Genomic DNA, 17,215 nt, shown 5'->3' on the forward strand with positions numbered 1-17,215 from the left:
GCCCCACTCTATGATTCAGCCTTGATATAGTGTACTAATGCACCCAGGGAAAAATAAAACCCTACATTTTTTAATGTTTTTGTGTGTGGGGGTGATGTCAGTGCAAGCATTGCGTGTCAAAAGTAATTGGCATGAAATATTTGTCTCTGTTTGCTTCAATGTCACTCCCGCTCTTAACTTTTTAGACGCTGATAGGATGACCTACTTGGTAAAGCGGTGGACTGTGAAGTTGGACCACATCAGTCCCTGCTGACTCAGGCTATGTACTTAAGCTCAGTGTACTAGATGGATCTTTTTGTAAGGTTTATGGTCTTCAGTATAAAATATACAGTGCTGAGAAGAAAGTTTTCTGTTGTATGTGTCCTCGCTTATGGACTTTAAGGGGTTTTTCTATATATTTTTATTGATGACCTATCCTCGTGATACTAATCAATATCATGAGTATAACATCCGGCATCCTCGCCAATGAGCTTGGTAAAGAGAAGGCCGCGCGCTGTCCCACAGCCTTCCCTTCATTGTTTACTTGCTTGCCGTCGACATCGCAGTGGGGAGCAGGTGTAATTACAAGAAGCCGTCCCTTTAATGTTCCTTATACACTTCTATACACTTGGGTGTCGGACCCCCGCCGATCTGATATTAATTAGTAATAAAAATATCTCGGAAAGAGGGTTTGTCTCTGAGAATCCAATATTGATGACCTGTCCTCACAATAGGTAATAAATATGTGATCGGTGGAGGTCCAACTCCCGACGAGTTGTTTGAATGGCCTGCGGCCCCTTCACATTGTGCCACAAACAGCACCATACATAATATTGCAGCTTTGATTGGAATTACAGCTTAATCAATTCACTTGATTGGGACTGAGTTGCACATAGGTCATGTAGCCGATGGACGTGACATTACAGGCCTGAGAAAAGGGTGCAGCCTCGTCAAATAGCTAATCGGCAGGGTGCCAAGTGACGGACCTCACCAATCAGATATTGATTACCCTTCCTGAGAACAGGTCATCAGTATTTAAATCCCAGAAAACCATGCACACTAGATTTTCCATGTGGATTTCAGCTTGAAATACGCTTAGAACCTGCCATAGTTTTCAGAGGGTCAGCCGTTGTTTTCTAATGTGGATTATTTTGCTGATTTTTCTACAGAAAAACTTTGTGTGCACATGTCATAAAGGGCTAATATTGCCTAATATGTAGTTAAAGCACTGGATGTGGCTTATGAACTGGTCATAGTCTTTTTACGGTTCTCTTGGATTATTTTTTTTTTGCAAATATATCCAACAAAGGACAGTGGTGATTCAGAATCTGCATTACCAGGTGGACTTTTGTGTGTCTCTTTCCAAAAAGTTGGATTTTTATGTATCTATTATTATTATTATTATTATAGAAAATAGAAGCTCTGGAGGTGTTGAATTAACTTGAACCAAGGGATTGAAACTTGGGAAAGGTGGATAACGAACAATATGGCGGCCTTTACGGCTCAGAGATTGATATTCAGCTTCTTGTATAGCACTGATACATTTCGTTTCCTCCTATACTTCCAAACCGTTGCATGACTAGGTAGGTATGCCATTCAGCTCTCTGGGAAAGCTCTGTGATAGCTTCTATGGGACATTCATAATGACCATATTGGAACAATGGGAACAACATTTTTTTTTGTGGAACTCTGAACTGGTTGCCTGAGGGAGGTCCAAGCTGGGGACCTCCTCATGGTGTCAATTTGTCCTAATAGTACAACCCATATAACGATGCAAGTAGAAGTTATTGGTATTTAACTCTTTTGGTGCCTGGGTTTTTTGAACATTTGGCATCTCTGATGGCCAGTTTTGCCATTTACAAATAAAACCTACTCGCCGCCCCCTAATACCATATATTTTTTGACACCTAGAACATTGTGAAAATGCCGCTCAGCACTTTAAAACAAAAGTGCATGAAAGTGTGTGTGTATATTTTGTGTGCCCCAGGAGGTTAGCCATGTATGTCACAGCCAGGGAGAAGGTGAGCAGTTTTTTCTCCATGCCTTGACCGCGGCACAGCCAGTGAGAAGGTGACGTCCACTAAGAAGAGCTGGCGTCTCCTTCTCCCTGTACCGATGCTATCTAATTAGTATACAGGGCTTGAATACAAAATGGGGGCACAGCAGGGGCAGTCAAGGGGCAATATAAAAAAAAAGAGGAAAGTTATACCAGCATCAGCGGAGCGTACCCCCACTTGTCAAGGTGAAAGGTCCACGTTAAGGGAACACTAAACATAGGGAATGCACAAAAATATTCCAGTATTTATTCTCCTCCTCCCTTTTGATCTTAATTAGTCACATAATTAAAACTGATGAATCTAAATAAATAAATAACATATTATTATTTTTATTTTATTTTTTGAGTACGTGTGTCCTAGATGCTCAGCCTTGCCCCCCTCCTCACTATGCTGGGTTTGGCTGTAAGAGAAATGGCTGCGGCAGGAGCCTCCCAACCTCTACCCTGTCTATTCCAGTATTCCAACTGAAAATGGAACAGATCAGCAGAATATTAACCCCCTGTTCTCTGCAGGATTTCTACAAGGCTGTGTGCCAGGAGCATGCAGAATATCCTTCAGAGTGCATCCACGTGGGATGGAAATCCTGCCTTTTTTTTTTTTTTTTAACGTGCAGCAAATCTCTTCAGCATCTTACTTTAACAGCATAGTGGATAAGATTCTAAGCAATCCTATGCACACGTTGCAGAAAAAAAATGCACAAGAAATCCCCCCCCATTGTGGATCTTAAATCTTCTTTGTGTCGATTTATGCTGTGGATTTCCATTGTGGATTTGACCCTCTGCAATACATAGGGTGAACCCTGTGGCAAATCTGCAATAAATGTTACTAGAAGGTCACAGATGTCACTGATTTGCTTTCTTCTTTTTTGTCCTCTCTTTTTCAGGCTACCCAGGAGGAGTTGAAGGCATCGTACCGCAGACTGTGCATGTTATACCACCCTGACAAGCACAGGGACCCTGAACTGAAAAAGCAAGCCGAGCAACTCTTTAACCTTGTCCACCAGGCCTATGAAGGTCAGTGGATATTTAAGATTTGCTAAAACTGCCTTGGTGGCAGATATTGAATTTTCTCACAGCCCTTGAATTGTGTGTCTGGCAGGAGAGACGTTCCTTTGAGGGTTTTGTAGGATGACGGCTGGCTTTGCACCTTTGTCTCACCTAGGTCGCTCTAATCAATGTCTGCTGCTGGAAATTTGCAATCCGACTAATTATTGAAATAATTATTTTTTTAAATGGTGACAGGTCACTAATGTTTGAGTCACAGAGTTGTAAATCCGACCGTGAACAGATCATTATTCAAATAAATTAGGATTTGTTAACCCCAGGTGATCGGTATTTGTCATGTCTCCCAAAAAAAAAAAAATGAATGAATTGCGCAGATGGGGCGATTAGATTGTGGTCTAAACTTCTAGGGTTATCTGTGGTGGTACAATTTTTGATATATGGGGCAGAATATGGTTAGTTTTTAAAAGAAACCCCCTCAATTGCCATTGTGACCTTTACAGGGTCCTGCTGCTCTCCAGTTCCTGGTCTCATAAAATTCCTGAAGATACCTTCTCCGTCACTTACTGGCTGAGGTGGGTCATTGGCTAGCAGACATCTCCTGCCATTTCCTGTGTGTCGAGCCAGAATCGGGAAGCAGAGAATAGCAAGGATCCCCTTTTTAACCTATTCTGCTACATACACAAAAATACCTATTCTATTTTTATATTTTGCATACAAGGTTACAGGTCACTGTGTTTCCTCAGTTGGTAAATTATGAGGTTTAGATTGGTCCAAGCTTTCCAGTCATCAATGAGCAGATTTACTTTTGAAAATGTGCCATTTTTTGGGAAGTCTTAGGCTTCATGTACATGACCATATGTGATACGCATACCAGCCATGTGGATCCCACAATTTCCGCAGGTCACATTGTTAAAATGCCTATTCTTCCCTGCAAAACGGACAAGAATATAGCATGTTCTATTTTATTAAATTTTTTTGGCAAACACTTTGTATATAAAAACAAAAAATCCCGGCAATGATTTATTCATCCACATTGATTGATGCGAATGAAGAAATCTGTGCCGTTCATTTTTTCTTTCAGCCCAGAGGCTGAACGGAAAAAAAAAATCTCATTACCTGTATGCTTTATATAAGGAGAATAGCAGAAACTCCTAATGCTGGCCATACATGTAATGATTGCGGAGATCCTCAAATGCCAGGGCAGTACAAACACCCACAAATGACCCCATTTTGGAAAGAAGACACCCCAAGGTATTCGCTGAGGGGCATATTGAGTCCATGAAAGATTGAAATTTTTGTCCCAAGTTAGCGGAAAGGGAGACTTTGAGAAAAACAAAAAAAATAAAAATTTCCGCTAACTTGTGCCAAAAAAAAATAATTCTATGAACTCGCCATGCCCCTCATTGAATACCTTGGGGTGTCTTCTTTCCAAAATGGGGTAACATGTGGGGTATTTATACTGCCCTGACATTTTAGGGGCCCTAAAGCGTGAGAAAAAGTCTGGGATCCAAATGTCTAAAAATGCCCTCCTAAAAGGAATTTGGGCCCCTTTGCGCATCTAGGCGGCAAAAAAGTGTCACATATGTGGTATCGCCGTACTCAGGAGACGTTGGGGAATGTGTTTTGGGGTGTCATTTTACATATACCCATGCTAGGTGAAATAAATATCTTGGTCAAATGCAGTAAAAGATACGTTTGCCGAGGCATATGAGCTGAGGGGGCGGCGGTGTTCATATGCTTTGGCAAACACTTTGTATATAAAAACAAAAAATCCCGGCAATGATTTATTCATCCACATCGATTGATGTGAATGGAGAAATCGGGTTTGCCCGGGCATACGAGCTAAGTGGGTATGGATGTTGGGCGGAGCTCCTATTTTTTGTAGGGATGGACATATGGACAGCGCACGGTGTACTTTTCTCATTTTTTGCGGCTGTATTAAAACGAATGGGACCGCATCCAATCCTCAAAAAAATGTGGATCAGATGTAAAAAAATTTAAAGTCATATGCTCGAGGCCTTAAACTGCATTTATTAAGCGGTTTAGACACTTTTCTAACCTATTTAAACTTCGTCCAATAAAAAACATTGGCTTAGTGGGAGAGGGGCATGACTTAAATGTACCTGCCCCCCCGCCCCCAACTGGTTACCATAAGAATAGATGCTCCAGAATTGTTATTACATGGGGGATGCATGAAGCTATTAAAACAGGCATGTCAGGAGTGGTGGAAGGTCCTCTTTAAAGGAAATGTGTCACCAAAATATTTTCTGCCAGTTAACTACCGGATAGTAACGCATATCCTTTTTTGCTAATCTGTTTTTATTTTATTTTTTTAGATTTTTGTTTTATTCTCTTTCCTAAACATGATTATGGGGGCAGCCTGAGCTGTTGCATTTAGAAAGCATTAAAGGGAATCTGTCACCTGCTTTTACCATTTTAAGCTGTCACCATCGCTATGTTCACTAAAGTACCTTATTTCCAGCAGTCTTCTTTTTACTTTATTTTGTTTTGTTCTTTTGATATAAAAGTGCTTTTTATTATATGCTAATGAGGCTCCAAGGTGCCCAGAGGGGCATTTTTTTCCTTCTCCGGTGCCCAGTGACGCCCCCCCCCTGCAGTGCCCAAGAACGCCTGCTGATCCTCAAATAACCTCCCACAGCCCGGCAAACGGTTCCGCCCCCTCCCCACGTCATAGTCTACCTTCTAGAAATGCCCCGTCCTTCTTCCTGTCTGTGGCCAGAAAACTCGCGCAGGCGCAGGCCCCTGAGGGCAACAGCCTCAAAAGTCTCACTGGGCATGCGCTGGGCCCAGTGATGTAACCTGAGCGCTGTTGCCCTGAGGAAGTTGATGATCGCGCCTGCACAAGTTTTCTGGCCGCCGACAGGAAGGAGGACGGGGCATTTCTAGAAGGTAGACTATGACGTGGGGAGGGGCCGGAACTGTTTGCCGGGCTGTGGGAGGTTATTTGAGGATCAGGAAGCGTTCTTGGGCACTGCAGGGGGGCGTCACTAGGCACCGGAGAAGGAAAAAACCGCCCCTCTGGGCACCTTGGAGCCTCATTACCATATCATAAAAAGCGCTTTTATATCAAAAGGACAAAACGAAATAAAGTAAAAAGAAGACTGCTGGAAATAAGGTACTTTAGTGAACATAGCGATGGTAAAAGCAGGTGACAGATTCCCTTTAAGAAAATTGCTTTACGTCAGCCCCATGGTCTATAGACACAATGGACAGGAGGGGACCCTGCTGGGAGAGTTTTCTAGGCATGCTCTGTGCCCTGTGCAGAGGTCATACAAGAAAAGAAGAGATAAGCTGTGACAATCACCTATTGTGAAAGGTGGGTCCTGTCTTATCTATACACACAGATGATATCATTACAGGCAGGATTAGAATGACTGATAAGCGGATAACTGCAGTAAAGTGATCTGTACAGACCAAGATGTATCTCCTACTATTAGGCTTAGGCTACTTTCACACTCGCGTTTGGTGCAGATCCTTTAATGGATCTGCACAGACGGATCCGTCCAGATAATACAAACGTCTGCATCTGTTCAGATTGGATCCGTTTGATTTATCTTTAACATAGCCAAGACTAATCCGTCTTGAACACCATTGAAAGCCAATAAATGGAGGACGGATCCGTTTTCTATTGTGTCATAGAAAACAGATTCATCCCTATTGACTTACATTGTGTGTCAGAACAAATCCGTTTGGCTCAGTTTCATCAGACGGACACCTTAGGCCTCTTTCACACGGGCGTTGCGGATTTGGGCCGGATGCGTTCAGGGAAAATGGTGCAATTTTGACACTAAAATAAGTCAGTTTTCACTTCGATTGCGTTCCATGTTTGCGTTTTTTCCGCGCGGGTGCAAAACATTGTAATGCGTTTTGCATGCGCGTGACAAAAATCGGCATGTTTGGTTCCCGAACCCGGACTTCTTCACTGAAGTTTGGGTTAGGTGTTGTGCAGATTGTATTATTTTCCCTTATAACATGGTTATAAGGGAAAATAATAGCATTCTGAATACAAAATGCATAGAACAATAGGGCTGGAGGGGTTAAACAAAAGTGTACTCACCTTAATCCACTTGTTCGCGCAGCCAGCATCTCCTCTGTCTTCTTTCTTTGAGGAATAGGACCTCAAAGTGCAAAATGACGTCACTGCGCTCATCACATGGTCCGTCACATGATCTGTCACCATGGTAAAAGATCATGTGACGGACCATGTGATGAGCGTAGTGACGCCATCAAAGGTCCTATTCCTCAAAGAAGAAGACAGAAGAGATGCCGGCTGCGCGAACAAGTGGATTAAGGTTGGTTAAATTTTTTTTTTTTTTTTTTTTTAACCCCTTCAGCCCTATTGTACTGTGCATTCTGTATTCAGAATGCTATTATTTTCCCTTATAAACATGTTATAAGGGAAAATCATAAAGATCGGGTCCCCATCCCGATCGTCTCCTAGCAACAGTGCATGAAAATCGCACCGCATCCGCACTTGCTTGTGCATGCTTGCTATTTTCACGCAGCCCCATTCACTTCTATGGGGCCTGCATTGCGTGAAAAACGCAGACTATAGAACATGCTGCGATTTTCACGCAACGCACAAGTGATGCATGGAAATCACTGCTCGTGTGCACAGCCCAATAGAAATTAATGGGTCCGGATTCAGTGCGGGTGCAATGTGTTCACGTCACGCATTGCACACGCGCGGAATACTCGCTCGTGTGAAAGAGGCCTTAGTGGTCAGTGTGGAAACTGCAGGATTTTATAGTTTTTGTTTAGGCTACTTTTACACTGGCGTTTTGGTTTCAGTTTGTGAGATCCATTTCAGGGCTCTCACAAGCAGTCCAAAACGGATCAGTTTTGCCCTAATGCATTCTGAATGGAAAAGGATCCGCTCAGAATACATCAGTTGCGTCCGTTCTGGAGGCAGCGTTTTGGTGTCCACCTGACGATGCGGAGGCAAATGGATCCGTCCTGACACGCAATCGGGGTGGATTCGTTTTCCCTGACAAAATACGGCACAATAGAAAACGGATCCGTCCCCCTATTGACTTTTGGCTATGTTAAAGATAATGCAAACGGAAGCGTTTGTGCAGATCCATGACGAATCCACACAAAACGCGAGTGTGAAAGTAGCCTAAAATGTAGATATTGACCTCATCAAAAATTCAAAAGTTCTTAAAAAATATGTTAAACCTAAAAATCTGATTTAAATAATAGGTCATTTTCTGGTGACACATTTCCCTTTCAAGACTGTCTGACTAGGTTTACACAGTCTTACTTTTAAATCCACCCAATAGATTCCTATCGTAAGCTAATGCGGGGCTCACATTGCATTTTAGCTCGTTGATGGTCTTTCTGTCGGAATATACATTTGAATACCTAAAAATTGTATAAATCCTTTGGACTCTGTTTGACCCATTGATGAGTGTCGTGTGAACCAAGGATTCAAACAACTCCAAAGAGAGGATCCCTGTCTTATATTACATTACAACTACGTCCCTGGTGATGAGAAAACTGACCCAGATCTGTCAAGTGATGGGCTGGGCTGGCATCAGTTCAGTTCACAGAGGCTTCTAAGCATAGGTTCATCTGTTATCACTAGTACTATGGTGAGTTCTGACCCATAATTGATGACTCCAGCTTGGTTGTGTTGTCTACTGGAGTGCACTCCTGTCTGTTCCGTCCATCCCCTTGCTTTATACTGCAGGTTTACTTCTTGGCATCGCCTGCTGGTTATAAAAACAAGCACACCAGGAGGTCAGCGACATCGACTCTGCTTTCCATTACAGCAGTCACTGAATGGTTATAATTTACAAGATACTTAACTTAACCATTAGTGAGAAAGACGGCTTTGCACATATATACTGCAATAAGAACGATGTTGGGGATCTATAGAAAATAAATAACAGCAAGTTATGCGTATAGCCTTGAAAATTCATTCGGTCCTTCTAAGCCCTGTCCTATTGCAGGGCTACTCTGTGAATCCACACCTGATTTTGTCGGATTATTGGAATTTTAAAGCACACAGAATCCGAAAAATGTGACAAAACGGTATATGCTGTAAGACCCATACGGTGGATACTGATGTGTGCCGCTAATGATTACGCCTCTGTACTCAGCAGATACTGGAAGCTCCCATCTTGTTCCCTGTGTAGGAATCAATAGTATTTGCTTTTCGTCAGATTCCAGCAGGTGCCGGCGAGTGAAGTGTTGTGTTGTAGGACTTAATTATCAGTTGGAGATTATACACAGCGGCCGATTGTTCAGCATTGTCCAAGACAAAAGCCGGAAGTGTGAAGGTCAGCAGCTGTAAGGAAAGCAAAGGCTTTTCTATATAGCGGTGACTTGTGTAAAGAATTAGCAGTATAAAGGCTTCGTTGTATCCAGCAGTGTTGCCAAGCCTTAAAGAGACACCGTCCCTTTAATTTAACATTAGTAAATAGAATACAAATGGCACCCAAATAATATTTATTGGTTTGTGTTCATGACAGGTCCAGCTGGATTACACCCAAGAATTATTAAACTGTTCATTTCAGTCATTGCTTTGCCCCTGTTTATAATATTTAGAGATTCACTCGGGACTGGTACAGCGCCAAGTGACTGGCGCAAGGCAGATGTGGTGCCCATATTCAAAAAGGGCTCTAGGTCCTCCACAGGTAATTATAGACCTATAGGCTTTGAAAGTATAGTCTGTAATCGGATTGAAAACTGGCTGAAGGACCGTGTCCAGAGAGTCGTGGTCAATGATTCCTATTCAGAATGGTCCCGGGTTATAAGTAGTGTAGCCCCAGGTTCGGTGCTGGGTACTCTATTATTTAACTTAGTTATCTAGATGATGGAATTAATCGCACTGTTGCAGATGACACTAAGCTGTATAGTACTGTGCAGTCTATGGAAGATGTCCTTAAAAAACAAGCTGACTTGGACACCCTGGAGTGTTTAGGCGTAAGATTGGCAAAGGAGATTTAATGTGTATAAATGTAAAGTTATGCATCTTGGTAGCAATAATGTCCATGCATTGTACACTGGGAGAGTCACTTGTAGAGAAGCATCTGGGTGTCTTTGGCATGACCAGGCCTAATTTTGCAAATCTGACATTTGTCACTTTATGTGGTAATAACTTTGGAACGCTCTTATTTATCCATGCCATTCTGAGATTGTTTTCTCGTGACACATTGTACATTATGTTAATGGTACATTTGAGTCAATATGTTCTACCTTTTATTTATAAAAAATCCAAAAGGACATTAGAAGGTTTAGAATTTTAGAATTTTTAGCTAAATTTCCAAAATCAACTTTAAGGACCAGTTTAGTTCTGAAGTCACTTTGAGGAGCTCACATAATAGAAACCACCCATAAATGACCCCATTTCAGAAACGACCCCCCTCAAACTATTCAAAACTGGTTGTAAAAAGGTTGTTAACCCATTAAATATTCCACAGGAATTAAAGCAAAATAGATGTGAAATTTCAAAGTTTAACTTTTTTCCATTTTTTCCTGTGACACATCAAGGGTTAACAGCAAAACAAACCTCAATATTTATTACCCTGATTCTGCAGTTTACAGAAACACCCCATATGTGGTCGTAAACCGCTGTATGGGCACACGGCAATGCACAGAAGGCAAGGAGCGCCATATGGTTTTTGGTGGGTAGATTTTGCTGGAATGGTCTTAGGGCGCTATATTGCAGTTGAAGAGACCCTGAGGTATCCCCACAGTGAAAACCCCCAGAAAGTGACCACATTTTGTAAAATACACCACCCAAGGAGTTTTTAAGGGGTTGTAGTGAGCACTTGACACAACAGGCGTTAAATTGAATTTATAATACTTGGCTGTGAAAATGAAAAAAAAATTATTTTATTTTTTTTAAACAAGAAAATGGTGCTTTAGATCCAAATTTTCTTTTTCACAAAAGACAACCAGAGAATATCCCTCCACAATTTGCTACCCATTTTCTCCTGAATACAGTAACACCCAATTGTTGTCGTAAACTGTTATTTGGGAATACACCAGGGGTCAGAAGGGAAGGAGCGGCATCTGGATTTTCTAACATGGAAATTTCTGTCATGATTTTAAAGAGAGATAACTTTTTAATTTCTTTGTTGACTGAGTTACATGAGGGCTTATTTTGTGCGAGACAAGCTGTTTTTATTAGAACCGTTTTGGGGTACATTTTATCTCATTTCTTGGGAGGTAAAGTCATGTTTGTCATTTTTCTATATATATATTTTTTTTTTTTATTTTTTTTTACACCGTTCACTTGATGGGGTAGATTATGTGATATGTGATATTTGTATAGTTCCTGCCGTTACGGGCGCAACAATACCAAATATGTCTAGTTTGTTTTTTTGTTTGTTTTACGTTTTACACAATAACATTTTTAGAAAAAAAAAACATGTTTTTGTGTTGCCATTTTCTTAGAGCCATAAGGCTATGGTCTTGTGTGAGGGCTTGTTTTTTGCAGGATGAGGTGACGTTTTTATTGCTACCATTTTGGGTTACATACAACTTTTTTAATGATATTATGTTTTTTCCCCTCACCCACGACAGCAACACGAGAGGGAGGATCCGCCACCGAAGACAGAAAACATGAGGTACAAAAAGGCGGAGACTCCCCTCCAACTTCAGTATGGTTTCCTGTCTTTGGAGGGGAAGCCTGTGGTACCTCCTTCTCTCCATGTGGCTGCCCTTCGTTACCTGCAGTCCCCATCCTTAGATCGCGATGGCTGGAGGCTCCTGAGCGCTTATGGGCATGATGCTTCAGTGCGACTGACAAGCACTAGTAAGCATCGCGCGCCCGGTAATTGGAAGATTAGAAAGTCCGGGAGGAGGAGCTTCTACTCCGCTCTGTGGAAGGAAGTTCCGGTATCCAAAAAGAGGCCTGGACGCATGTATGCATATTGATGCATCATGAGATGAGGGGAGGTGCTAAAAATGCACAGGAACACGGAAGTGAGCTGTCGGCGTGTGTTTTACTGGTTTACTGTCAGAATCGGGAGCGGTATACTCCGGTGGCTACTATGGAGGAAGAAAAGAGGGACACAATGAAGATCCAGTGTCCAAACCAGCCTTGGTACCTATTGGAGGGGAAAGAGGCTTACGGGCATATATATTTATTTTCATCCTCATGAGATAGATAGATATATAGAGATATATATATATATATATATATATATATATATATATATATATATATATAATCTATGTTTTTTAGGGGAAGCCTAAGAAAAGCTTTGGCTAAAAGGCATCATAAAGAGTGTGCCATATGTACATGTGCCTTGGCTTCTGACTATGAAAAAAAGTTATGTAAGCCATGCATTGAGAAAACTGTGGCAGAGGAATCGCCATCATTTTATAAATGCCTACAGTCTTTGGTCAGATCTGAAATAGAGTCGTCTCTGGCCTCAAGAAAGTTCAGTGCATCTAGTGAACAGAAGCCTAGGAAAAAGCAGACTATGTGTAATGTGGTTTCCTCGGCTTTAGAAGAGGGGGAAGATTTCCATTCCTTGGAGAATCCTTTTTCGGATGCCTCATCTTGCCCTTCTGAAAATGAAGAAAATGAAATAGGAAAACCATTTTTTTCCGATTGAGGATATAGATAAATTATAAAGTTAAATCCACTATAGGGATAGAAGATGCTAAGGAACCAAAATCAGTGCAAGACGTAATGTTTGGTGGTCTTGAGACTAAACATATGAGATCCTTTCTGGTTTATAAGAATGTATCAGAATTAATTAAAAAAGAATGGCGAAGGCCTAACAAAAGGGTCTATATTTCAAAAAAATTAAAAAGGAAGTATCCCTTTTCTGAGGAGGTAGCAGGGACCTTGAATAAAGCTCCCAAAATAGATGTAGCTATCTCCAACGTAGCGAAAAAGTCATCCCTACCCTTTGAAAACATGAGATCATTAAAAGAGGGTTTTTAAAGGGGGCTTGGGAAGCTTCAACTTATAGCTTTAGGCCTTCTTTTGCCTCAACCTGCACTGCTCGATCATTCTGCTCAATCTGGTTATCGGAGCTAGAAGATCCGTTAAAAAATAAATGCCCCAGGGAAGAAATATTAGCGGGCCTTCCAACCATTAAGAAAGCAGTAGATTTCTTAGTGGATGCATCCGCAGGTGCAATAAAGTTAGCTGTTCGTTCTTCTGGTTTAACCAATTCAGCGCGCAGAGCCTTATGGTTAAAAAGCTGGAGTGGAGACGTTCAATCTAAGAAGAGACTTTGTGCGGTGCCTTGTGAAGGGGAATACTTGTTTAGGTCAGCCCTGGATGAGTTGTTGGAAAAAGCGGTAGACAAGAAGTAGTTTCCGGCACAAGGTGTCTTTTCTACAAGAGGAATCCTTTGTCGCCCCTTTCGCTCCTTTCGACACAATAGACAGGAAGAAAAAGCGGACAAGGACTTTAAATTTAGGTCCCAGAGAAAAGGGGGAAGAGGCTTCTTCTTTAACAAATCTGTTAGAGATAAAAAAAAAAAAGAAGTCGGCAATTACGCCAGATGCCATGTGGGAGGGAGACTAAAAAATGTTCTTCCTGCATGGGCATTAATTTCGAGGAGTGCCTGGATTTTGAACACATTGAGTCAGGGCCTGAAACTGGAGTTTCGCTCCCTACCCCCGTCAAGATTCATGGTAACAAAATCAACACAAGTAGAAGAAAATGCTATAATATCAGAAGTTCTATCCCTGAGAGAAAGAAGGTTTTGGTTACCAATGCCAAGCGGTCAGGAAGGAGAGAGTTTTTACTCTCCGTTTTTTTTTCAAGTCAGAAAACCCGATGGTTCCTTCAGAACCATCATAAATTTAAAAAAGTTAAATTGATTCTTACTGCTAAAAAAAATTCTGGATGGAAACTATAAAGTCAGTAATAAATATGTTGTTTCCAGGGTGCTTCATGGCTGTACTAGACTTAAAAGATGCTTATTTTCATATTCCTATTTGTCAAGAACATCAAAAATATTTAAGGGTAGCAGTACAGATAAAAGTAGTCATCAACCACATGCAGTTCCAGGCCCTTCTCTTCGGGTTATCAATGGCGCCCAGAGTATTTGCCAAAATAGTGGCAGAGATGTTGTCTCACATTCGAGAGAAAGACATTGTTTATTCCATACCTGGACGATTTTCTGGTTGTAGCAGAGACCAAGGATGCCTGCAGCAGAGCGGTACAGGAAGTGATCCAGATCCTGGATGACTTGGGATGGATATTGAACAGGAAAAAAATCGAAGCCGAACCCTCTTAAGTGACAGCAATTCCTAGGTATGATCCTAGATTCCAGGAGGCAGATGTGTTTGTTGCCAGAGAACAAAATATTGAACATAAGGAAAAAGATACGGACCTGGATCAATCATCCAAAAATATCCTTGAGAAAAGCTATGTCGATCCTGTGAAGCCTAACTTCGTGTATTCCGGCGGTCATGTGGTCCCAGTTTCACTCAAGAGATCTTCAGTGGGAAATTTTGACAGCTTGGCAAAAAGGGAGACAAACCTTAGAATTAAAGTTAGAGATTTTGAAATGTAGACAATTTAAGTCAGGGAATTCCATGGATAAGGAACAACTTATTATGCCTAACGACCAAAGCAAGTCCTTGGGGCTGGGGCGGCCACATTCAAGATCTATCGTTTCAGGGGCTATAGAAAGAAAGCCTGAAGTTGGCATCCTCCAATATGAAGGAGTTGATGACCGTAAAGTTTGCAATTCTAAAAGTACTTCCATTAATCATAGGCAGGGATAACAGAACTGTGGTATCCAATATAAACAAACGGGGAGGGGGTTACCAGAAGCCAAAGTCTGATGTCAATGCTCAGCTATTCAAATAGTGGAGCAATACTGCAAGTCAATCTCAGCAGTCCACATAAAGGGGAAGGAGAATATCCTGGCAGATTTTTTGAGCCGTCATATAATTTCCCAGGGAAATGGAGCCTGGATCCGAGAATTTTTGGACAGATAGTAGACAGCTGGGGTCTTTCATACATAGATCTTTTTGCTTCAGTCCAGAATAGGAAGGTAGAAAAAAAATTCTCCATGTCCCCGGAGGGATCCCCCTGTGGTCTAGATGCTTTTTCTCCACAGGTGGAACTTTCCACTAGCTTACGCTTTTCCTCCCTTTCCTTTGATTCCGCGAGTTCTGAAAAAGATAAGGGAAGATCAGGCGAGGATAATTCTAATAGCTCCATTTTGGCCCAAGAGGCCATGGTTCACTTGGCTGAGAAAACTGTCAGTGACGGATCCATGGGTTCTCCCTGCAACCCGGGGCCTTCTTTCTCAGGGTCCGGTGTTTCCCCCTCAGTTAGACGGTCTTCACCTGATGGCATGGAACTTGAAAGGCCGCTTTTAGCTAAAAGAGGGTTTTCTAATGAATTGATAAATACCCTGTTGAAAAGTAGGAAAAAAATGTCACAATCTCTATATATATATACTAGAACTTGGCAAAAATTATTGTCCTTTGCAGGGTTACAATTTAGAGACCTTCCTGGTACGGCTCCAGTTAATAAGATTCTAGAATTTCTTCAGAAGGGATTGGAGATAGGATTATCCCCCAATACCTTAAAGGTACAGGTTTCAGCACTCTCGGCCCTCTTTAATGAAAAGATAGCGACAAATGCTTGGGTCGTGCGTTTATTTAAATCTGTCTCCAAAACAGCTCTGAGTGTGTCCCCAAGGGTAGCCTCTTGGGACTTAAGTATAGTTCTAGAGGCCCTTACTATTTATCCATTTGAGCCTATTGAACAGATTCTAATTAAGTTTCTGTCTCTTAAAGAGGACCTTTCACTTGTATAAACTATGTGAACTGAGTATGCTGCCATATAGAGCGGCGCCCGGGGATCTCGCTGCACTTACTATTATCCCTGGGCGCCGCTCCGTTCTCCCGTTATAGGCTCCGGTACCTTTGCTCCTTAAGTTATAGTAGACGGGTCTTCCCTTGTCCTGTGGGCGGCTCCTTCTCCTAGGCTGCAACGCTGGCCAATCGCAGCGCACAGCTCACAGCCTGGGAGAAAGTGCAGTGAGATCCCCGGGCGCTGCTCTATATGGCAGCATACTCAGTTCACATAGTTTATACAAGTGAAAGGTCCTCTTTAAACTGTGACTCTTTAGTAGGTCTTGCGTCAGCTAGTAGAATTAGTGAGCTTCATGCATTCTCTATAAATACTCCTTTCTAGATGATGGGGTAGTTATCAGATTTGACCCTGTATTTATTCCGAAAGTGGCCACCAGGTTTCATAAGTCTCAGGAGAACATCCTTCCATCTTTCTTTCAGAATCCAACATCTGAGAAGGAAAGGCTTTCCATTGCCTTGATATCCGGAGATGTTTGATTCATTACTTAACTAAAACTAAAGATTGGAGAAAGTCCTTGTTGTTTATTCTTTTTCAAGAAAGGAATAAGGGACAACAAGCTTATAAAAATAAAAAAACTCTGGCAAGGTGTACCTGGCCTATTTGTCTTCAGGAAGGGAGCCTTCACAGGGCCTTCGGGCACATTCTACTATCTCTTCGGCTGAAAAAGCTGCAGTTACTATTGAAGACATCTACAAAGCAGCGGTCTGGTCTTCACTTTCTACTTAGTTAAATTCTCCTTCCGATTTATCCTTTTGGTTCTAAGGTGCTTTCTGATGTTATCCCACCCTAAGAGTTCCTTGGTTCTCTCTCTCATGGTGCTGTCGTGGGTGAGGGGGAAAAAGGAAGATTACTCTTACCGGTAATTGGATTTTCCTGAACCCACGACAGCACCCATATCCCTTCCCTCTTTTATTGGTGCTGGATGATTATTCACGGGTGTTGCAGTAAAAAAAAATAAAGTGTATATAGATATTTACGTGATACTAACCTTATGGGCGGAGTTCCTGAAATCCTTGGAAAGGACATACTGAAGTTGGAGGGGAGTCTCCGCCTTTTTGTACCTCAGGTTTCCTGTTTTTGGGGGCGGGTCCTCTCTCTCGTGGGTTCAGGAAAATCCAATTACTGGTAAGAGCTCACCTCCCATTTTTGGGAGGTGAGGTGAATAAAAAAGCTGTTTTGAATTTTATTTTTATTTTTTACTCTATTCACTTGATGGGGTAGATCATGTGATATTTTTATAGAGCTCGACGCAATGAATTTTTATTTTTTAAATGGCTTAATTGGGGGGAAATTATTATTATTATTATTATTATTATTATTATTATTTTTATAAAACA

The 17,215-nt window shown here is 41.7% G+C and overlaps 1 protein-coding gene across 1 annotated transcript in view; it reads left to right on the forward strand.

The window, feature by feature from the left end:
• DNAJC11 (DnaJ heat shock protein family (Hsp40) member C11) overlaps nucleotides 1-17,215 on the forward strand; it is a 204,644-nt gene that overhangs the window by 53,008 nt on the left and 134,421 nt on the right. The window contains exon 2 of the mRNA XM_044282132.1: nucleotides 2,920-3,049. Within this exon, the coding sequence (XP_044138067.1) occupies nucleotides 2,920-3,049 (130 nt within the window). The remainder of the gene's footprint in view (nucleotides 1-2,919; nucleotides 3,050-17,215) is intronic.

The sequence above is a fragment of the Bufo gargarizans genome, chromosome 2, assembly GCF_014858855.1.
Source record: "Bufo gargarizans isolate SCDJY-AF-19 chromosome 2, ASM1485885v1, whole genome shotgun sequence".
Classification (NCBI taxonomy): domain Eukaryota; kingdom Metazoa; phylum Chordata; class Amphibia; order Anura; family Bufonidae; genus Bufo; species Bufo gargarizans.